Below are 23,468 nucleotides of genomic sequence, written 5' to 3' on the forward strand. Positions count from 1 at the left end.
AGTGATTGCATAAATGCACTTTTATACTTGGGAAAATCTGCCCCCCGTTGAACATGACACTTTGTAGGACTCAAAATAGTGAAAGATTCCCAGACTAGCCTGAAATGAGTTAGTTTGGATACCCAGGAGTTATTTCATGGCAACACAAAGATAGCTTCTCATGAGCTGGTGGCAGAGGAATGGTGGCTGGAAGGGAATGGAGAATCTGAGCCTATTCATTTCTAGGAAATCCACATGAAAGACCATGATAAAATGGACAAGGAAATGAACTGTTGTTCTAAAAGAAAAATAATTGTGTTCCAAAAGAAGCTCCTGTAGTCCTGTGACGGAGGCCATGTGAATCATGGGGGAAATCTATTCACTCTGTATGGCCCAGGAGTGACCCTTTTTGGAGACTTTGCTTCCTTTCCATGAAGATCTGCAGACAACTTAAATAGTCAGATCAGAGAAGCAAGAAAATAACACGCTTAGTGGTCACAAATGTAAATAACTGCATTATTATTTTGCTCCTAGAAAATCTTGATAAAATTTTCTTGCTGTCAAGGTGATCTTAAAAATGCTTTGTGAATATGCAATAGGGGATAGGTAAGACAAAATGAAAAAAAAAAAAAAGTTTTCCAAAGTCCTATTTAATACCTAAAACCTTTTATATGGGCATGGAAAAAGTGAGTTAATTTGGTTTTCTCTCCAATTCAAAAGCATTTCTGATAAATAAGCTTCTCAACTTGTTTACCTATTTTTTGCTGTTGTCACTGTAGTTTCTTACAGACCATTCTAAATCTTAGACGACATTTTGTTCTTGAGTTGTTTGCCCTGGCTCATCTACATGGTCCCACTGAAATCATCCATGTCTGTGAGTGAGGATTGCAGGGCTGGTTCCTTCAAGATTTATGTCTAATATGTTGGATAGGATCTCTTAATTCATATAGTTTATCCCTGCCCTGTTGCAGGACTTCCTTCTGTATTAAATACATATGGTTTTCATCTTGTCTACTCCTGAACACATATAGTGATGCTGTCTCAGTCACATCTCTTGGCAAATATTTTACCTTAGGAATAGAAATGATTTCCAAATGTCTAACCTAAATATTTCACTCTGAAACTCAGATAATTAGTCTTTACATGCACTTTTTAACTGCCTAATAGAATTTCTCTCCTTCTTTGTTTCAAACATTACCTTTTATGTATTTACTGACAATTTTCTTGGCATTAATTGAGATGCATGCATGCATATAATGTTTCCTTAATTTCCATGTGCATGTCTTTCTTACAATACTTCTGCATATTGGAGCAAATTACAGTTGCATTCCATTTACAGCTCCTTTGTTAAATCAAGTGAAAAGCACTCTTAAATGTCTAAGCAGATTAGGCCTATCATTTTAACTATGCATGTTTAAAGACACAAGTGCCATAATGCAATGGAGAATTTACTCTAGAAGTTACTGGCAGCTTACTTTTTCTATTGAATAGCACTGTTCCCCTAAATCCTATATACACGGTGAAGCTTGAAATAAAGTAATCAGATGATGACTTAGGGTACAAAGATCTTAATCTGCTTTTCATCATGCCAGACCACAAAGTAAATCTAAGTATAGTCCACCCCAGTCTTCTGAGAGGAGAGATTATCAAGGAGCTTGGAGCTTCCCCAGTGTATTCCACCTATCCCAGTCTGCAATAACTTTTAGCTTGCTCTATGTTGGGAATTCACAAGTGAGGTGAGACAAACAAGAAGGGGTGTAATGGTGAAATGTTTTCACTGGTTCCAGTTTCTCCCTCCTACCACTTGTGTTTCTGTTTCGCCAACTGAGTATGTCCCTTCTGCCTGGTGCCACAACCCAGCACCAGGAGTGCCTGAAGATCATGGGATAATGAATTCTGGAATATCAATCCTCTCAGAAAATTAGAATAAACCAGAAAGAACTGATCTGGTTTACCTGGTTACAGTTAGGGGTGTCTATCTGCATGACAGCTTTGAAAGGAAGCATTCATTTTACAGCATACTCAGCTTTTTTCTGCAGTGGAGGCAAAACATGCCAACTGACAGTAAGCTGAAAGAAAGCTAGAGTAGATGTAGCTTACTTTCTGCTAATTTTGGAACAACAGAGTTACCTAGCTCTATTGCCTCACGGGTGAGTTTATCCACTTATCTATTTCCTACTGCACCATTGTCCTGCTCATTGGCTATCAATGAGATGCAGGATGTTGCTCATTTTTCTAGCAGTTTCATCTGCAAAAGGCTAGGAACCCTCGTTCAGTCTCAGTAACTAAACTGGTGTTCATCTAGAGTCAAATCCAAGTGGATGCTAGCTATATGAAGTACAAAAGCCATCAGTTATGTTCACAGTGAATGACAGAAGACCTGTTTAAGAGTTGAACAGAAACGACCTTTCCTGGAAAGCGCTCCTTGAAAAATGTGAAGAACTTCCCCCAAAACACTATTGTTGATAAATATTGTGATAAAGAATGGCTGTGTTAAAATTACTTTGGTATTAGAGCTCCTTTCCAATGTTTTATGCATCAGAATTTTAAAACATCCATCTTGATGGTGTTTTAGAAGAGAATATTTACATTATTTAAATTTAGTATTAGCAGAAAGCCTTCTAGGAGTTTAAGCAAACAAAAAACAACCTAGTAAAGTCTCAGATAGAAAAGCAGCCTGCCCAGAGCCCTCAGAATTAGACATTCCTTTATTATTAAATGTAGCACCTCTTGAACTTCTTGGCTAAAAACAGAGACAGGGCATTTTTCACAAGAATCTTGATCCAAAGTACACAGTCCTTCATTTCATACATGAATGGAGATGATAGTAACCTTAAACCTCTCAACATTTTTTATCCTCTTTCCGTACCTGAAAAGAAAATCTGAAAAGAAGAATAGTCTATCCAGGTGTGTGGAAATGTGTATCCTAAAGACAGCAAAAGTTGGAAACCCCAGGATAATCACTTGTTTGCTTTTTGTACACAGAATACTGTCTTCAGCACAGGGACCTCCATATATGAATGCATCTGCAGGTGCCCTGGGGTGGGGTTTGAGGTCTATTTTAATGCAACTGAGAATGAATTGGGTTTGCATCTTTATCTGTACAGTGATATGTGTTAATCTGTATCAAGAGAAAGAATCTTAAATTGAACTTTCTTCTTCTGAGAATAAAGAACTATTGTTCTTACTCTTTATCCTGCAGAAAGAAGTTGCTATGTGTTTTCTTTTGTGTCACGCTGCCATATCTTTCAGTTAGAGCTACTTAGAAAATAATAAGTATTTTCTTTGAAAACTTTTTTAAAAATTAAGAACATTTTTTGTTTTAAGGAAAGACTTCAGTGTTTAGTAGCAAAAAAAGTAAAGAATGTGGATTTTTTTTCATATAAAAGAGAAACAAAATGCCACAAAAGAAATACATTTTTCATTCACATTTTGTGGTTTTGAGAAAAAGCAATTTGCTCTGATCTTATTTAAAATGATAGAGGTCAGACACCTTCCTCTTCAGACTTATGACCAATTGTCAGGGTGACGTGGAGCTAGACAAAGTTTGGTCCTTTTTGTTACCACTTCTGAGATAAGCTCTTGCCAACTAAAATATGCCTTGCAGTAGGTTAGGAAAGCACTGAATATTTTAAGATATGTAGCTCTGATATTTAACTTTTCCAAAAGCTAAACAAATACTAGCATATCAGGAAAGCTTATTGTTATTAAATCTGACAACCTCCCAATTTGCTTTGTTTCTTATTGTTTAAAAGCCTGGTGCCAAAGATGAAAAGAAATGCGGACAACCTTTAGAAGAAACAAATTGACTATTAGCAGTGGTCAAGCTTCAAATGATAGCACTTTGAATTTGGACCAAATAGACACCCAGGAATATAAACTTCTGTATAAAATACAGACTTGAATTTTCATAAGAAAAGAATTTCTGGCAATCAGGTTTCTTGGACATCTGTCTGGTGATGCCCTGATTACTATAAGACAGACCTTCTAATACTGAGCCCTTCAGAAGTGTGAATCAGATGTTTGGAGGTTTGGTTACATGAGAGTAAATTGACTATAAAACATTGCACAATTTTACTTTGAGTTGCAGGGAGTATTGGACAAGCAGCTTGATGTATTAACCCTCTATTTATTTGCAAAAGAATGAAGTACAGAACTGTGATTCCCATCACGGTTTTTTTCTCTAGAGGGTAGACTTTGGCAATTTTCTGTGTAAACTTTGTAATTATTACCTAATGCATTTGGGAAAGGACTTGCACATGTGGTAGGCACCACAGTTACAGTATGCACAGTAAAATTTCTAACAGGTGGCAGTTGAGAGAAAAAGTATTCATATTCACAGAGAGAGAGAGAGCCTAGAGTCCAAATGATCTCAGAGCCCAAATAAATATATAAAGTTTGCCAAATCTGTCTATAAATTCCAATGAGCTCATATGTTTTCATCACACAGTATGTACTGAAAAAAGTAAAGGCAAAGAGACGAGGCTCTTTCAGTCACTCTGCCGAAAAAGCATGCAGGCAGAAGGGCTGGTGCGCTGCTTTATTAAGCTTTGTGCCAGATTTGGGGTAGTGGACGTGGTGGGGGGTCCTACAGAAAGTCTCTGAACCTGAAAGTGCTACAGGTTCGACTATACAAGAGAGAAGGGGAGAAGCTGTGCAAGGGGCACCTGTGTGCCCTGCACACTGCTGTGGGATTTCTGAGAAATGGCCACTGCACGTGCAAGTGGTATGGCCGCTGCAAGGCAGCACGGCTGAATGACCCATGAGGACAAGACCTGCATGTTGGAGGGTAGCAGCCTACATCTGCTAATCCGCTCTGGGACTTGCACTAGCAGCTGTGGAGTGCAGCTGCACAGATGGGCTGGATATGTCGGATTTTATTCCTCAGCTTCCCAGCGTTTTTCTCACAGGGAGAAATCGCTTGAATTGAGGTTTTCTTCTTTCCCACTTGCTGCCATTCTGGAAGTAAGGGCTTCTGATCTTCAGCTGGGCAAACAAGTGGAAGCACAGGGCTAATGGAGAATGAAATCAGAAGTCTGAGGTAGAAAGGTTAATTTTTTGACTGATTACTGCTAAAAGAAGGTCCTACTGGCCACCTTCCTGAGGTGCGTAGGAACCACTGTGGATTTGTTTGTGCCAAATAACAACGTGAAGACACTAATGTGAGTCCACAGTAAACATATTAATGACAAATAAGATGCCAAAACTGGCAAACAAATTGCCGCTTTCTATTACTGCAAAATGTAACAGTCTTGCCATGCAACTGTATTCAAATTGTGTATCTCAACATTTCATTTGCAATCTCATCACATAACTGCAGCTGTGTAAAGAAGCTGTTGACGAAGAGAGTGATTAAAACAGTGTACTTCACCTGTTCGCTCTGAGTTTGTACTTAAACCTCTGCCTGGTGCTTGTCACTCCAGCTGTACAGTCGATGGCAGCCAGCTGAGGGGCTGGTCACACCACGGCTGTCATGGCATTACAGGCAGCAGCCCTTGCCTGATGGGCACTCAGGGAATTCCTAGGAGGGTAGTGAGTGACCGGGATGTGTATTCTTTGCTTAAAGTACTTGTTTTACCACTGACAAATACGCAGAATATTATCCTAGCTGGTATGTCATATTTAAAAAAAAAACAAACACCCAGACAGTAAAGTACTGAGGGCTGCTGCTGGTATTTAATATTCAGAGCAACATTCTGCTGAGGTTCTCTTGTACTCCTGTGCAAGTGAGGGGAGCTTCCTTGCTACTAGCAATAAAACTGAGCCAGGAAAGATTAAGGATTATGATGGCAAAAGAAGAATGGAAGCATGGTTCTGTATTGCTTGAATGCTTTAAAATGATCAGTAGCAAACCCCCAAGGCTACCAGGTTAAAAACATATCTTTATGGATTCCCCAGTCAGCCCATATCTTCTGTCTAGCAATCCGTCTGCTGGCAATCTCAGGGAAGGAGCACTCCTTCTTCTCACATTTTTTTCATATTTACTTTGAGACAATGGGGGCTGTGGAGTTAAATGCTTCTAAACCCATCCATTTTACAAACACATATCCACACAGAATGAGAAAAGCATTAATAGAGTGTAGCACACTGTATTCTGCTCCCTTTGTATTTAGATCACAATTTATTGCTACCTGTTGCCGTTAATAACCATTTCAGAGTACTTGCAGAGAAGAGGAGAGTTCATTGCCATTTGCTTCCGTAATGATGTCTCTCTCTCTCATACAACAAGGCATGCATAAAGATATAACAATACTAAGTCAGATATTTTCTTTTGTCATTGGAAATCTGCATTCTGAATGTCAGGGAAGGTATCTGATTAATCTGTTTTCAGATTAATTTTAGTCTCTGAAAATCAGGAAAAACATAAATTAAAAATGTTTCAGCTTTTTCATGGAAAGTCATCCTTGGCTAAATGGTCATCCCGTCTGAATAATTTTTCTCCTTTCTCCACACATTGCATAATGAAGAAACAGACTACCAAAGGGTAGGTTGATTTTTTTTTCTTCCCATATTTGCCAGGAATAATGGATCTTAACTTCCTCTTCTTCCAAATTCTGAACTTTAAGAACAACTGACAAAGGGGTGCAATTCCAGGTAACAGTATCAGTCATTCTTTCTCAGGTGTGGTATCTATAGTGGGGCTACTAAAACATTAGTTTCCAATTACCTTTTCAGCTCTAAAGATATTACTGGTTTAAGTATCTTTTTTGCTTGCAAGGTATTCTGCTTGAATCAGTCCTTTTTGTCTGCCTGTGAGAAAGCTGAAATAAACATTTTATCTGCATGTACTTTACTTTTGAAGTAGTGAGTCATCAGAAAAAGATAATGTAACATCACTCTTAAGGAAAGTAAATGCAGTAAAGTGTTGACAGATCTTACTGATGACTTTGGAAGAAGCCAGTAATTACTTTCTGTGGGGGAAAAAAAATCACAGCATGTTTTGGAGAATTTACCAATCAGATCATAAATCTGAGGATAGGTATCAGCAACATGGAAAGTGAAAATTATTAATTGTCTTTCTTTTTTTCTTTGACAGTGTGTTGAAGAGATGTAATAAAAATCGATGCCCATTTTGATATTTATAGAGCAGCCAGATTTTTTTTTTTCCATTTTAAAATTATGAAACGTTGAAATTCTGCTTATTTTTCAAATAGTGAGGAGATACCCTCTTGCAGAAATGGGAAACAAATCATTAACATATTCTGGTATATATAAAAGCAATTTAGGATTATAAATTTTTTTTACTTGCAGGGGTAGGGATTGTCTGTTTTTAAGAAAAGCGTTCATCAAGGGTCTATGTGAAGTTCTAAGACATTTGTCCTTTCCTTTCTTGACTTAGCTAGTGATACTTTGGATGATCTGTAACATCCCAGAACTCATTTGCATCACTCAAAATATGAGAACCTTGACAGAGTAAGGAAACCTTCTCTCTCCTCTCTTTTTGCTAAATGTTAAAAAATTTCTCTCTAAAACAATGAGAAACCTTGAGGCACGTGATCAAGAAGCTAAAGTAATAGACATACATGGCTACTTCTGTGATTGAGCTTTTCCTCCTATTTCAGCAAATTACGAAATTAATATTCATTAAATGCACTTATATTATGTATTGTGTTTCTAGCTCTTCCAGCTATGGAAAAGTCTCAGAAAATGACCTGACATTGCGTTTTTTCCAGGTGTTGGCATCCTTTGGATGGCCAAGCTGAGCTCTGAGAGACACAGGCTGCTTCCTAGAGCCCTGTGGACTGCAGACTGACATCTCACAAAGACAGCTTGAAATCCAGTGTTTTAATACTGGTTACAGGCAGAAACATTGTAGTGGCTGTGTTTGGACTATCTTACTGAGACAGGTTAATTTAAGGAAAAAACGCAGTCATGTCATGAGCTTCACTGATATCCAGAGGTCCTGAATCAGACCTTACACAAGAAGAAGACTTAGTTTCCTAACTTTTATGTAATTACACAGGACAAATACTATGAAGCCAGACTATAAGGACTCCAACCTGTTGTGCAGCGAAAGTGAGAAGTGCTCCATGAAAATGGAAGGTCCTAAGGAGGGTTGATATTGACTATTTCACCTAGTCATACCGAAGGCCTATAGTGAATATATGCCCCCCGCTTTAATAAAGGTACAGATCCAAAATGACACAGTTCCTTGATACCATCAAAATCCTGAAGCCTGATGTTTCATTAGCACTAATGATGGGCTCCAGACCCTGGGAATTCTGCTTTGAATCCCTGCTCTGTTTTAGTCAGTGTAATTTAACCATGACTTCATATATCCATCATTCACAGGTGTTCGCAGCAAAGTTTGCATGTTCAGGCTGTGCTAATAGATGTTGCAGTAGTGCATTTAAAACTAGGAATATGAAACTCTTTACTTTTCAAGTAAAATTACCACAGGGTAAATGTATCTAGAGTAGTAGTATGGTTGCTATAATACAACAGTCCTTTAGAAAGTTTGCAGTAAGAACAAGTAATTCGGATTAAGAGCGCTCCATTTAATTTGTTTTGGTAAACTTGTTCAATGTTTTCTACTTACAGATAAAGTAGTGAGGTTGCTGTCTGAAGTACCTTTTTGCTTTCAGCTTTACCTCCTGTTCTGAAACAGGGTTTGCCCCGAGATGTGCGTTGAGCAGGGTGTTAAGAGAAAGCTACTCCATTTAAATGATTGATATTAGGAGTACAATTCTGACTGTAATGAGAATGAGCAGAACTGTGTTTCTAAGTGCAAATTATAGTTAATGGTTACATACAGCATTTCTCAAAGAATAGCTATCAGTGTAGGAAGGGCAGCCAATTATATTTCAACAAATATTGTGGACAGATCTTTGTAATATTGTAGTTGCTTCTCTTCTTTTTCTTCATCATAGTGTTTCTTCAGCTTCACCATCCTTTTAATACCCAAGAATAGTTGTGACCAGGACCTCTTGTTCAAACAAAGCTGTTCCAACAAAGAACAAAAGGGCAACTCCATCCCTTCTACATATAAATTATCTAAGAACAACTGAGAAATGGCTGTAGAAAAGCTATAGAAAAGGAGGGTACGAGGGAACTGTGACCCACAACATTAAAGCCCTTCCCTTGGGGAAGGAAGCTCACTTTTTGGGCTTCAAGAAATTTCATTCAACATTAAAGATACTTCATTTTACACTCTATTGGTAATTATACATTATGGGAATAAAAGAATTTCTTTTACTATTTGTTTACCAAGTGAAACAAACAAACAAAAACTGTCTTGGGTGAAATTCTGGCCTCATTGGCAAAATTCCTGCTGATATTATTAATGCTAAGATTTTAATCCTAACTCTCAACCAGCATGTGCTGTGTGAGTGCAGAGAACACCCCAGAGCTGCCTCATAAAGCCTCATAAAGTGGTCTCTGGTGTTGAAACTCCCGGTGTAGAAGCACTGGCCTGTTCCCTGTATTCAGTCCTCTTGACAATTTTCAAGTGAAGTGTAGTTTTTAAGTGTAGTTTTGCAGGGAGCAGTGCGGAGAGCGCAGTCGGTCAGCTTTCTAGGAAAATAATCTTTGGCTGAGGAAAGAAAAATAAATTGGCCAAAGGATGTTCACTTCAAGTTGCCAGTGGAAGTGTGGTGAGACGCTTTAACTCTATCGCAGCTCAGTTAGTTAGACCCAGTGGAGGAGTGGGGAGGGTTTCCTTGCTGGAGCAAATCAGTGATCTGGAGAGTTTGGGGGGGGATCTTTATACTGGGTGGAAGGAAGGTGACTGCTTCCCCAACTACTAACGACCTAGCAAATGAAGATTTGCTATCTCAAGGGAGAGAATCAGCATAGTTTGGCACTGGGCGTTTGCATGATTAGCATTTGAGGATGAGTCACTGCCTCAGATCTTGACCCACTGAGTATGGAAATCTTTCTCCTTTTTCCCTTTTGCAATTTTGTGTTCACATCGGGCAGCTTTCTGTAACACGTTTAATAGAAAGACTGGATTGGCCATCATTTCAGAGTTTATAATTTTATCACACTGTTTTTTTTAAACTCTTTCCTAATTACCTTGAGGTTTTTAATTTCTCCTCATACAGAAACTGTCCCTCTGGCTTTCAAGTTACTTCAGTTTCTTTTTTTGGGATATTTTTCTATTTCTTTACATGCTATTTATCTATGTACAACAATGAAGCCTCATGGGTTCAAAAATCTAAATGTCTCTTACATGTTCTCGTACATGCCCAAAACAGGGGACTGAACTGAGATACAAGTTTATACAAGTGTGGACTCAGGATCAGACTTCTTTTGAAAGGGGTGAACTGATGGTACAGTCTCTTACAGTTTTGAAGATTTTAGCTCATTATGAGATAATAATTTTTCTGCTTCAGCCTATATTAATTATTTGCCTTTTCTCGAGGAGATGATCTAGAGCTAGTCCTAGAGGGACTGAGACCACCTTTTCTTCTAGGAAAATAACACAAAATAAAATAACAAGGTGAAGCACTTTATCTTCTCCCATGAAATAGAAATTATTTACGTAGCAGGAGGGGACTCTGTACAAAGGCTTTTCACTAGCCTGCTAATGAAGGAATGGAGGAAATTAAAAGATGCTGCTTATGCTCCCCTCCCCCTTATTTCTTACTCAGTGTTTATTTTCTTTCTCTTTCTCTCTCTTTTTATATGTTTGCTAAAAAATTCATATGTCCAGAGAGTGGTCAAGAGTGAATAGATAATGGAAAGCAGAGCACGCTGTATATCACAGTAATGCTTACCTGCCAAACCCACAACTTTTTTAACTGAATTTGAAACAACCCCTGAAACTTTACCAATCAAATGCTGCAGATGATTCCCGAGAACCAGAAAATGAAGCTGAGGAGAAATGAAAGTGGAGTAGCAATGCTCTCACTGTCCAAGGCGGGGGCCATGCCTAGTTTAGAGAGGGCATTAATAGTGAAAACCTAATCCAGTCTTCACATTTCTTTCAAACACCTAACATGCTATTTTGCGAGGCAATTTAGTACGCAAAAATATGCTGGGTGGAAATCAGGAGCTCGGTGCTATTTGTGCAAATACAGTACACATTTAGATTATTGTGGGACTGCAGCCAGGTCACTTGGGAGCAAGCACGCAAACCTCATGTTCAGCCTCCTGGCAGAGAGCACTCGTGCCAGAAACATGATTAATCCCAGCAAAGGAGGGTGTTTATGGGGTGTCACAGTCCTGGCGGACCTGCCCCTTATGGATGCACACCAGGCAGCTGTGTTTGTACCCACGCACTGGATCCATGTGCTCTTCTGTTCCCCCGGGCCTGGGCAGGCTCCAAACGCCGACTGTGGCCCCAGCCTCTCAGGCACACTCCCCAGGCACACTTTTACGCTTGTACCTCCTGTTGCCCCCTCTTTAAGCCCTCTTTTTGGGACCACTGATGTACCACAGAGATTATAAAGGGGTTTTTGTACACTGGCCACATGCAGCTAGTTGACTTAACAGCAAAGATACAAAGCAGAAGAAATGTCTGTACACAGTTTTCTTCCCCTTGGGCCCTGGAGCATTTCCTGGGTTTTGGACGGTGCAATAGCAGTCCTCAGTCCCCTCTCTTGTACCCTAGTGCTCCAGCTTAGCCTTCTCTTCCCAAGTTATAGACTTATCTCTAACTCCTCTGAGAAACTCCCTTCATTTTTCAGAGCTGAAGTCAAAGTGTTCCCTGGCTTGAAGACTGTTCCTTCTTAGCACGCTTCTTCCTAACACTTCTCTGTTTTGTCCTTTTACTGGCAATGTGCTTTGACTTTGTTCTGGGACCTTTTATGAACAGACGTAAAGTAAATCTGCTCTGCTTTAAGCGCCAACCATATTACTTTCCCTAAGGTGGTTCCACTTGAATGGAAGATCATTTGCATTAAGGGTTCATATTGATCTCTGTGGCACTTCTTCAGCTTTAACCTAGGAGGTACCTCACCCAGTCCATGTTAGCAAAAACGTGGTTCAATGATGCAGCAATTTCATAAAATTTACTAGATTTTGTCCTTTTCACTTAGAGAAATTTCACAAACTACCAGAGTCAGGGCATGAATTACTGTCCTAGTCCATGATCTGCAGGCAGTCTTTTCACTTTGCAGGTTTGCAAAATTAAAACTATGAATTCAGTGTTAGAAATCATTATTAGCTCATAGTACAGAAAATATTTGTGATGTGGGCCACCTTATCCTTTGACAAGTTTATTTCTGACTTTGCCCCTTATTTCATACCTCAGAGACCATATTCTTTATTTCATAGCCACTCAAGATTTATGAGTGGGTTTGTGTTTAAAAAACTGTGATGGGCTGGGTAGGTGATTTTACCACATTCTGTTCCTGCCTGCAATTCACTAAAACTGTCCTACACCAAAACACTCCGCTGGGAGTATTCAAAATGTGCATCTAATTCCAGGATCCACAGCCTACTTGGGTATCACTTAAACAGTAAGGTATGCTAGGATTTGTGCGTACTTGTAATATAACAGTGAGATATTCTTTACCTGGAGTTCCAGTGGTGCAGCAGGTTCTATTGCTGATATCTCCATTATTGCTGAGGCAAGCCTATTTGGCGTGGAGAAAACAGCAGAGTTACAAATCAAGCATGTAAGTGAGCAGGCAAAACATATAAAGGAAACAGTGTTTAAATTCACTTGTCATGTTCCTATCATTAGAAAACTTAAGAAGTCAAATTGTCTCTTCTTACAGAGCTGTTATCTTTTTATTCCAGGCAGCGAGCAATGTCAGCTCCCATGCAGAATAATGTGATGAAACTCATACTGCACCTGGAAACTATCCATAGTCTTTGCCTTTGTGGAATCCCTTTTCTTGACCTTGTGGCCTCAAATATGAAAAGCTGCCACACACACTCTCTCTGGCTATAGATACTCCTGAGATACTGTTTCAAATGTGTTGGGGTTTTGTGGGGTATGTAATACCTGTGCTGAATTGTTCTCCCCCATGTGCCTCTCCTTCACTTTAACCTTCTATCTGAGTCCCAGCCAACGTTTCACTCCTCTCCACACATGGATCTCATCAACACAGAGGGGAAAATGGTAGGAGAATGCCTGTTCAGTGAAGGGCTTTACCAGAAAAAAAGAGAGATCTGAACACTTGGCTTCCTCTGATGACGTGGGCGGGAATTCTGTCCAGCGATAGGGCAAATCGTGCTAGATCCTGTACATGCTGCCCCACAGTTTTCTGAATTCAAGAGCTCTCTGCCTAGTTACAGATCTGATGTGGTATATTTGTGACTTAAGATGTTTGCTTCTTGTGTTATTGTACTGTGATCGCTATTTGTTTTTTCTGTTCTACTGCTAAGGAGATTTTATTTTGTCAGGTTTGGGATGAAACTCTTGCCAAATCTGCAGAGGCTTGGGCTGCTACATGCATTTGGGACCATGGACCTTCCTACTTACTTAGATTCTTGGGCCAGAACCTGTCTGTAAGAACTGGAAGGTAGGCAGATACTCTACAAAGCAATTATTTTGTTAGCCTTTGAACAGCCTTTGAGATCCAGATCTTAGGCTGATGCAAGTGTCATCCAGTATTCTGGCAATAATTTATATCTATCTATGTTCATTTGGCTTAAGAGTATTATTGCTTAATACTGTGCCCCTAGTGATGCGTGGAGAAATGAGTATTTAGGTGACTTGCATCAGAGGGATTAGCAGCAGGAAGTTCCAAAATATCTAAATCTAAAATGACAAGTTTTTCTTTCTGTGTTTTAAACAAACCCAGGTATCGATCTATTCTCCAGCTGGTAAAGCCATGGTATGATGAGGTGAAGGATTATGCTTTCCCTTATCCTCAGGATTGCAACCCCAGGTGCCCCATGCGATGTTATGGACCCATGTGCACCCATTACACACAGGTTATATAAATTAACTTCTTCTATTCAAAATCTACCGTCCAAAGCGGGACTTTTCTGTGATGTATTTATAGCTCTCTCTCAAATAAATGTATGTGTATATATTTCTTTTCAATTTGGACTTCACCAATAATAAATATTTATTCAGATGGTTTGGGCCACTTCCAATCGTATAGGCTGCGCAATCCACACATGCCACAATATGAACGTCTGGGGATCCGTTTGGCGACGAGCTGTTTACTTGGTATGCAACTATGCCCCAAAGTGAGTTGCTTTCTTTTAATATTTTTGTTTTTATACTTCATGCATGTTTTGGTACTCTCATAGGACCGCTTACTCCTTTTTCTGCAGCTTGACCTCTATTTGTACTTCTTCTGTGGGCTGCTCCTTCATTCTAACTTTACATCTGAACATACAGAAAATGAATGACTTTGGTATACAAGGAAGAAAAGGAAATAACTTGATGTGTATGGAACAAAACCAAAAACTTGTTTTCTGTTATTGTTATTATTATAATTCTTTTTGTCTTCCTCCTTTGTGCTGATTCCACTTTACTTTCAATTCCTTATTTCTTTACTCTGTTATATATTGTCACGGTGAGCTAGACTTCCTCAGGTAAGCAATCCCACTGTAGATCAGGCCCTTGATGTGCTGTGAACACATGTTGTTGCCCACAAGATACCTTTGCTTATGACCATGCTGCATAAGGGCATCCATAGCATAGGTTTCCTACAAAGTCCATCTACCTAAGCTCAGTGTCTACAAATCTCATCTTGCCTTCCATATTAGGGTCCTTCAAAGTATAGGTCTTAGACACCCATAGGTGGCCCTATATCAGGTGGCTGTGCAGAGATCTGTGTTAGGTTGAAATGAAGAAATGAATTTTCTCCCAGCATTTCCTAGACATCATCCCAAGCTTACATCTGGGTGCAGAGCGAGTCAATGAAGTGTGGCTCTGGGAGAGGTTCGATTTGAGGTCTGGTTTGGACCAGTGCTTCAAAAGCAGCATGGACGGTGTAAATGGCTGGTTTCTCTGACTGTATATTAGGCAAAGCCATAGTTCTGTACAGGAATCTAAGTATAATTAATTGAGCATATTTTCCATAAACTCTGAGTGGCACAGGTCCACTTGTGGTAAAGAATATGCAAGAATATGTCATTATTCTAGCTGTTACATGAAGAAAAGAATTTTTAAAGATTTTGCAACTTAAAAAAAGATAGGATTTAGTCAGAAAACTGACTTGGGAAAAAAACACCTTTGGAAATCAAGGAGATTTCCCTGTCCTTTTTTCTTTAATATCTTCTAGAAAAGGGTGGTAAGAAATGAATGTGAGGCTCCAAAGATCAGGCAGCAAAAACTGTATCTGACTTGTAGCTCCATAACATGGAAAAGTGAAAACAAAGTTTGTAAGAGTAACCCAAGTATTATTTTTTATATATCCTCATTCGAAAAAAATATTAAAAATTCCAAACTTCCTAGAATACATCTCTCATGTTCCTATACAGGAAAAGAATGGTTTTATACATTAGGCATTATTGAAAATTGATGCATTGTTTGTGTACCAGTTAACAATGAATTAATGACATTTTATATTTTCTCAGTCTAAAAATCCCACTGTTTCTCAAACAGCAAACCAAAGCCTGGAGTTACAAGCTGCTTCTCTGGATGAGAGTTTGAGTAGAACTTTGATTCGTAGGTAGTGGAATTGAGATTTTCACATCTACTTCTTGCACAGTCACAAAAATGATATTGAGTGATGTTACCTGGCTTAAGTTTATATTCCTAAGAATTAATTAAGTTGAGTTAAGGACACTGGGCTTAGAGTCCTTGGGCACACATGCAGAAGTCTCTTTGCCAGTCAATAAAGGCTGTGTCCTTCTGAGTAATGACCACATCAGAAACTCCTCCTCTAAAGAAGAAAGAGTTGAATATTACAGCCTCGACCCGAGTTATTAAGACTGGAATTTGGCAAAGATTTAGGATTTAGAACTCCAATAATTTTCACTGATGCCATGCCGTAATGCTGAAAAATATCTGTGCTGCTGAAATCAGGAAAAAAGTTAAGGCGGATAATTACAAAGTTTAGAAAGGCTCTGCCCTTGGTTGTCTAACAACGGACTCGCACAAATCAGCCATGCGTTGCATAGAAAATGAAGCAGAAATCAGCTTTCCGCAAACTCTTTCTGGATTTCCATATCTGTTATCAAACTAAATATATTTCCTGAGCACTCAGTCTGCTGTACCCATTTGGAAGAGAAGTAGGAATGAGCAAATTATTTGAGAGATTCCTGCTTTCTTCCAAGGCACAACCCAGACCAGGGCTTTTGATCCAATGTTATTGGCTGGGAGGTGGGAGATGAGAAAATGTTTCATAAATAATTGCATTACTCACTGCTATACCATGTCACATGCAAACTGGAGAAAAGTTCTCTGCTCAGTGAGACATAACTTTTAGATAAAAATCTAATTTTAACTTTCTTTCTGCCTACATCATGAGTATTACATGTATCTCTAAAAGGCTGGGATTTAGATAAGCACCTGAAAGTCTGGATGCATTTTTCAGATGTTCCTAGATCTTTCAGAGTTACCTATTTTCACATGATCACTCTTCAGACTTGTGCCCCTTTTCTCCTGGGCTCTATTACACAGCTTTATTCACCAGATGGGAGCCCTCCTTCTCCTCCCATTAACATCTGAGACCCCTACAAATGCCCAAATACAGTTCTTTTTAATACATTACTGGTGCAAATAGTTTTCATCTTCCCTTTTCTCTAACCACGAATTCAGCCTCAGAGCTTCACACTGTGGACCTAGGGTAGTGCAACCTAAGAATAAGATTTTACTCAGTTTGTTGTTCCACCTTCCAAAACCAAGCTTTTAAGATAACTGCCAGACAAAAAAATGCTCAAGGAAAACCTTGCATCAATGCTTATGTTGCCAATTTCTCATAAATTTAGCCCTCCAGTAAAAAATACTGTCCCAGGCTCGGAGAATCAAAAATCACTTGGCTGTAGCAAAAGCAAGAAGACTGGGACTTCACCACAGAGACTAAAGGATATGGAACAGACTACTGGCCTAAAGGATATGGAACAGACCACTGGCCTAGGGTGACATGGTCATTTTCCTGCTGGTTTTTGGGAATCGGTAGATCAGTGTTTGTCATTAACCTACAGAAATACATTAATGTATGTTTTCAGTAACAGGGCATTTATAGGATATCACTGAAGACATTAACTTTAATCACTCAAAACAAGTATGGTTAATGAATTTTTTTTTCTTCCTCTCTGCAATTACTAAGCATTCATTTTCCTTTTTTATTTTCAGGGGGAATTGGATTGGAGAAGCACCATATAAAGTAGGAGTCCCATGTTCAGCTTGTCCTCCGAGCTATGGAGGTTCTTGTACCGACAATCTCTGTTTCCCAGGAGTAACATCAAACTACTTATACTGGTTTAAATAAGTTAAGGTTTACATTATTCCGAAAAAAAACCCCATGAATGAGTAACAAGAAGCTTGTATATTGAATTTTGCACATATTATATAGAGAGAGATATTGTAATAATACTCTGATGTTTTCTTTTTGTATGCTTTTGTATAATTAGCTTTCAAAGTATAGTATAATTTGGTTTTAACACTTTGGGATTTAAGACTCACATTAACCCTTTTAGATTAACATTTTGTTAAAGGAGAGCAAACTAATTTTCACCTTAGCAAGTATAGCTTCCTGAAGATTATGTTCTATTAAAAGCACATTAAAAGATAGAATATGACTTCCTTTTAAAAATAATAGCTCCAGAGAGACAAAGGTTGTTGTTTAATACTGTGCTTTAAAAATGGTGTGATGTGCAAAGCACCAAATTCTCCTCACACTCCCAATGGTTCCTCCTGTTTACACCTGTGCTTTCACCTGCAATGTCAATGGGGCCATGAGCAGAGGGAAACATATGTGCAAGAGAAACTGCAGGATATTACCTACCTCATGCACAACATCAATTCGTTTATGGCGTTTCAAGAGTTCAGCACACGGCTGCTGCTATCATCAACGATGCCTGTGTGCAGACAGGAAAATTAGAGAGAATGAGGAACCACACTGGCCAAGATGCAGTGGCTGTTAACTCACATGCCTAAAGTCTTACCTAGATAGAAGGCCACATCTCTTTAGATATATTGGTATAATAGCACAGCCTGACTCTACCTTCCTGTGTTCCTGAACACAGTCATCATGGTATAATGGTGCTTTGCAGCAGTATATTTATTCTTGTACAGGAAGGCAAAGAAATACATTGCTACAAAGCAACATACATCAATACATGACATCCATACTGTCTTTTACACTGTAAGTTTGCCAGTATATGTGCTGTCCCCCTGACTGAAACTCAGCCAGGTGAAACTTTCAAGGAGAGATCAGACCTAAAAGTAGGTAAGAGGATTTCCAAATAAAAGACATCAGGCAACTTTAAAACTTCATACAGATTTGTTACAAAAATTCCAAATTTCTAAAGCAATTGGCAGTGTCCTTTAAAATATATTGTGCTGTTTCCTGAAAATATCTGTATGAATTAATAAAAACCAAATCTATTTATTCATACCTTTCCTGCCCAAAACTGAACACCTTATGGGTGCTTACTAGAAAATTTATAAAGAGGACCTACACTTTAGGCTAGAATATTATACAGGTAGTTTTCTTGAAAAACAGATTATAAAAAGGAGGAAATTGAATGTCTGCCACAACTACTATGTCATTGAAATAGCCTTGAGTTTTGGCTTTGTATTACAGGGCAGAATGTACTCCACTTTAAATATACGTGTTTAGTCTGCTTGCAGTGCTACATTTAGACCTCTGAAATTTATGAACTTTGAAAAGCAATACTGAGTAGAGCAAGCAGAACAACAGAGGATAATTTCACTAGTGCTACATATGTATGTGTCTTTAAGTCACTAATTCAGTCCTTTCGAGGGTGTTTCAGACAGTCTGTCACCAGAATATGAAGTATCATATTGGTGACATAAAAAGAAAGATCAGAGTGTGAATTCTTCATGCTAGTTGTTCTTTTTCTCCAGCAAGATATCTGGGGGCGGCAGGGAACGGGCGCTACAGCGTATGAAATGTAGCAGCTCCTCTCCATCTATCCATAATCTGATCCCTCAGAGAGTGCCAGCAACTGATCTGTGGCTCTTCAGACATTTCTGATAAGTGGTATTTCTGTATCTGACAGGACAATAACTAGACAAGTATATTGTCTTCAAATGTGTCTATGTTTTAAAAGAACAACACTTGTAATATTCCACTAACTTTTATTCTAACTGTTACAATATAAATGGTTTTCCTTTTGGTTTCAAAGGGGCTTGGACTTGGACAGTGCTCAATCAGTCAAGCACTTTGGCTGAGTAAAATCCAGTCCTGTTTTGAGAGTGAAGCACAACCTCTTTGCATCATCTTTGTCACATTAAAAGAATTCAGTGAGACAAAACTACTAGGTGGGTCACTAGCCCTCAGCCAGCCCAGTTTTGACAAAGATGCATGGGACAAATACATTTTTGTTCCTCATAAGAAATCTCCTCTGGAGGTAAAGACAGCACAGGTAAAACAGTGCATCTAGCCATTTTCAGTATTTTTATTTTCTTTTTTAATACAAGATAGGAAGCAGAGCCTAAGCAAAAGTTCAGGTTAAGCCATGGAGCCTACAGCAGTAGGTCTAACAATAGACGACTATGCACTTTGGAACTTGCAACTTATATGTTGTATGGTACACTTTCCAAACAGGACTAGACATTGTAAATTAATTTATAATTCTGTAATTCAGCTGAAATTATTATAACGGGTATATATGTTATCGTATCTGTTACTTTTTAAGTTGCTACAAATACCTTGATTTTGTGGAATATTTTGTTTTCTGTGGATATAGAAAACTTTGCTTTTAACAAACAGGTATGCAGGTTTTTTCACAACATCCCATAATGGTGCTAGGGATTAACTTTTGTAATCACACTGTAATTTACAGCAGCAAAAAATGATCTGGGTATAAGCTATTTCAAAAGAGCAGCTCCTGATAAAACCAGCCACAAGCACTCAAGCATCAGCTGAATATTTGTCATTGAACAGAGAGGATTACATACAGCTCATCAGATATTTGATTACCACATGAAATTTGCCCTTCCACTTTATTAAATAAGTAGTTTACTGAAGGCCTTTCCATATTATCCATTTGAATCTCCCCAGTTTCTATCATCTTTTTTCTCTTGGGCCAGGTAATAAAAATGCCAGTAAAGCTCTACTTTGATTACCAGTGTCAGTGCTGCCTGATTGATTACCTGACACCACGTGCTGCTAGAACAAAAGTACTGAAATGTGTGGAAGACTTCAGATGTCTTCGGCAGTGTATCTACTCTGATACATACTGAGGAAAATTCTTGATGAGTTCAAGGCTATGCTGAGGCAAACTACCCCCAGTTGCTATTCTGATAGCCCTGAAGATTTGTACTAATTCCTTCCAAGCAGAGTGCTGTGCCTTTAAAGACAGAGAAGTTAGCTCAGAATTCTGTGCTAAATATAAAATTATGAAAGTATACACAAACTAAAATAAGGCTAAAAATATTTTTGATCAACATACTATGAGAGTCATAAGACTAAAAATGATATAATTGATGTCATTAATTATTGAGTGCAGCTGTTTATAATATCTGCTTGTGATTTTTTGCCTCATTTAAATGTCTAAGATGATGGGTAGCAATTGATAACCTTTTGGTGCTAACCTATATGTTCTGGTGCTGAAGTTATACATTATTTTTTGTGGAAGATGAGGTTTAGTTCCAATATTACCATATACACTCCAGTGTTTTGAGATTTTTTTCAGCTAAGCATATAATTTACCACTAGGCCAGATTTGCTTTCAAGTTCCTTTTTATGGTTGTTTCAGGCTCTAATGAGAGTTTTATGTGCATCAGAGAGGAAAATGTATTCCAGTTCAAAACCAAAACAAACAGCACCCTCCCCTCATCGCAACAGTGAAGTGCCTGTGGAACAAATTGAGGAGAGTAAGACCTCAGATTCAGATTGATGCTGAGCAGGTTTAAGTGATTGCAAATCCTCTCTCTGGGGTGATAAATGACTTCAGAAAATCTGGGCTTGACCTTGCACACTTATCCTTGGGAAGCTGTGTGTTTCTCTTCTCTGAGATCAGTTTGTTCCCCTCTGAATTTGAGATGAGTTGGATAAGGCCTCACTGGAAACTGTGGCAGGTTTAACACAACTTTTGCAGGAGTGAGAAAGTTGGATTCCATGAGAGCTTTATGGACAGCAAAATTAGGCTTCACGTGCCATCCCCTATCAACACTGGGAAATACCACGGGGCTTTGAAAGAGGAAACCTCCCAGAGCAAAAGTGCTCTATACCACAGCTGGGATCTAACAGAAGGAAATATATCTGTGTCTATATCCATATCTATATCTATAGATGAGTGGATAGATAGGTAGCTAGATCTATCTGTTTATACATGATCTTCGAGGATCAGGTTGCAAGCATGGATGCCCTCTTGTGGTTGAGAATGCCAATATGTTGGTTTGATTTCATCAGAATACAAAAGGTTTTAGGATTTTTTAAAAACAAACACAAGCAAATTTAGTTTGTTTCCTTTAAAATTTTTGGCCTTGATTTTAAAGACACATGACTTTGTCTGTTTTCTTTGAGAAATGACGTCCATTACATAACTCCTCCATTTCTTACTTTTACGTGATTTGTAAGTATAGAACTCAGTCACAGTTGTATTGGCTGTTGGTTACCTATCATATCAAGTTTTATGAGTATGAGGTAAAACAGGTATTCAGATGTCAGAAAAATTTTTAGAGGTGTTAAATCAGATATAGTTCTTAAAAAGCAGGGGTGGGAAGCCTCGCTACTCAGATATTAAATTCTAAAGATCCCTAATAAAATAAGTTTTAAAGGTCCAAATTACTGTTGAAATTTGCCCATTATTACTAAGTTTTCAAAATAAAACTGTTGCTTTCCTTTTCTAGAATGAAATGATCTCATAGAATCCAAGCACACAGCATTTTTATGGTGCTTTTTAAAACTGTGCAAAATAGAAAATGTGTATGCTCTGGTTGTCAGATCATAATTGGTCTGATGGTCTCGAAGTGCACAAACCTTCCTGTTTGGGTTCATAAGGATAACATTAAGCTTCTGTCAATAATAACCACAGCCTTCTCAAACTGCTTTCTTTCAATAAAAAATAAATTGGAAATCAAGAAAGAAAATAGCAATGACCCATCTGGTTAATTCAAGAAAAGAAAAAAAAAACATTACTATTGGTAATTTCAAGACTTTCTTGTGGCTTAACCTTCATTTACTGACTTTCCCTCAGGATTTAGTTATTTTCTGTTAGAGAAGAATTTTTTGCTCATATTACAAGGCAATGCATTTTTAAATTCACACAAGTCAGTGGGACAGACATAAACTTTTGATAGTTATCCCTACTCTGCTGTGCTCCCCTGAGTGTGAAGTGTGAGAAAACCAGACTGAAATGGTTGCAATTCAGTATTATCTCCTTGTCTTCTGCCAAAAGACAAAATTCAGAGTGGAAAAAAGATTTTGGCACCTTATCATTTGGCAGTCAGGATGCAAATTCTTTAAAAATCCCTCATACTGACAATCCATATAAATTATGCTTGGGGTTTTTTTGGCCGGCAGGAGAAGAGGGAATGTCCCTCAGGTTATAAGTTTAGCTCACAAGAGCAATTGTTATTCAAATCACTGGGCTGTTCATCATGGTGCAAACTTGCTACAGCTTCAATAGATCATCATGTAGGTCAGGAAGTATCTTAGATGCAATATTTAAGGTAATAAACTTGTTCCTTAAGAGTGAATGGTAATATTGGAATCTAATAGCTCTGAGGAGTTAAACATCTTTGTTTCATGTAGGGTGCTCTTACATAATTGAAACGGTGCTTAAAGGCAGGGTTCATTTAAGAAGCAAACCATCTACAGTTTCTTTCTTCCATATGCAATAAGGAAAGATTTTTCTGAGTATTGAAGATGTTGAGGATTGGAAAATGATGATATTTCTATGCTTTCTATCTGAACCCAAGCCAAAAAAAATGTTCAGTGTTTAACCAGTGAAATGTCCTTTCCCCCCTCTCATTATATATTTTCATCATTGCTTGTTTAGATTTTTCTGATAATTGTGTGGGTGGGGTTATATCTGTTTTTTCAGAGAAGAAAGCTTGTGTAACACATGTCTTGCAGTGAACTTATCAATATAACATTTCTTTCATATTGTCATATATACATGTTATACCTGAGATATAAATTTGTATCCCTGTTTCATCTTCTAATGCTATGAAACTATAAAGAAATGTACATCATTTTGATCTATTTTGTAACATCTATGCATTTAAATAAATAAGTAAAATTATCAGTATTTACACTTGATGTTCTTTTGAGGCATCTTTTGTTATTTCTTTTATTGATTTGTTCCCTGAAGATGACAAGTTTTCAGGAAGATAGTAAAGGACATATCTAAACTGAATTTAAATTCAGTTTGAATGTATCTATATAAGTGCATGTGCTTTACACCTGAGATCCATTACATACTTGAAATCTGTCTTTATGTATCCACCTGTATGGATAGGAGCCTATCTTTTGGTATTGAGAGCCTGAACTCTT

General features: G+C 38.2%; 1 protein-coding gene across 1 annotated transcript in view; it reads left to right on the plus strand.

Moving 5' to 3' along the window:
- The window catches only part of PI15 (peptidase inhibitor 15), a 28,148-nt gene extending 4,925 nt beyond the window's left edge, over positions 1-23,223 (plus strand). Inside the window, exons 2-5 of the mRNA XM_052788389.1 lie at positions 13,276-13,394; positions 13,677-13,809; positions 13,955-14,070; positions 17,132-23,223. Coding sequence (XP_052644349.1) covers positions 13,276-13,394; positions 13,677-13,809; positions 13,955-14,070; positions 17,132-17,267 — 504 coding nt within the window. The 3' untranslated portion in view covers positions 17,268-23,223. The remainder of the gene's footprint in view (positions 1-13,275; positions 13,395-13,676; positions 13,810-13,954; positions 14,071-17,131) is intronic.
- The last annotated feature ends 245 nt before the right edge of the window (positions 23,224-23,468 follow it).

This window comes from Harpia harpyja, chromosome 5 (assembly GCF_026419915.1).
Source record: "Harpia harpyja isolate bHarHar1 chromosome 5, bHarHar1 primary haplotype, whole genome shotgun sequence".
Taxonomy (NCBI): Eukaryota; Metazoa; Chordata; class Aves; order Accipitriformes; family Accipitridae; genus Harpia; species Harpia harpyja.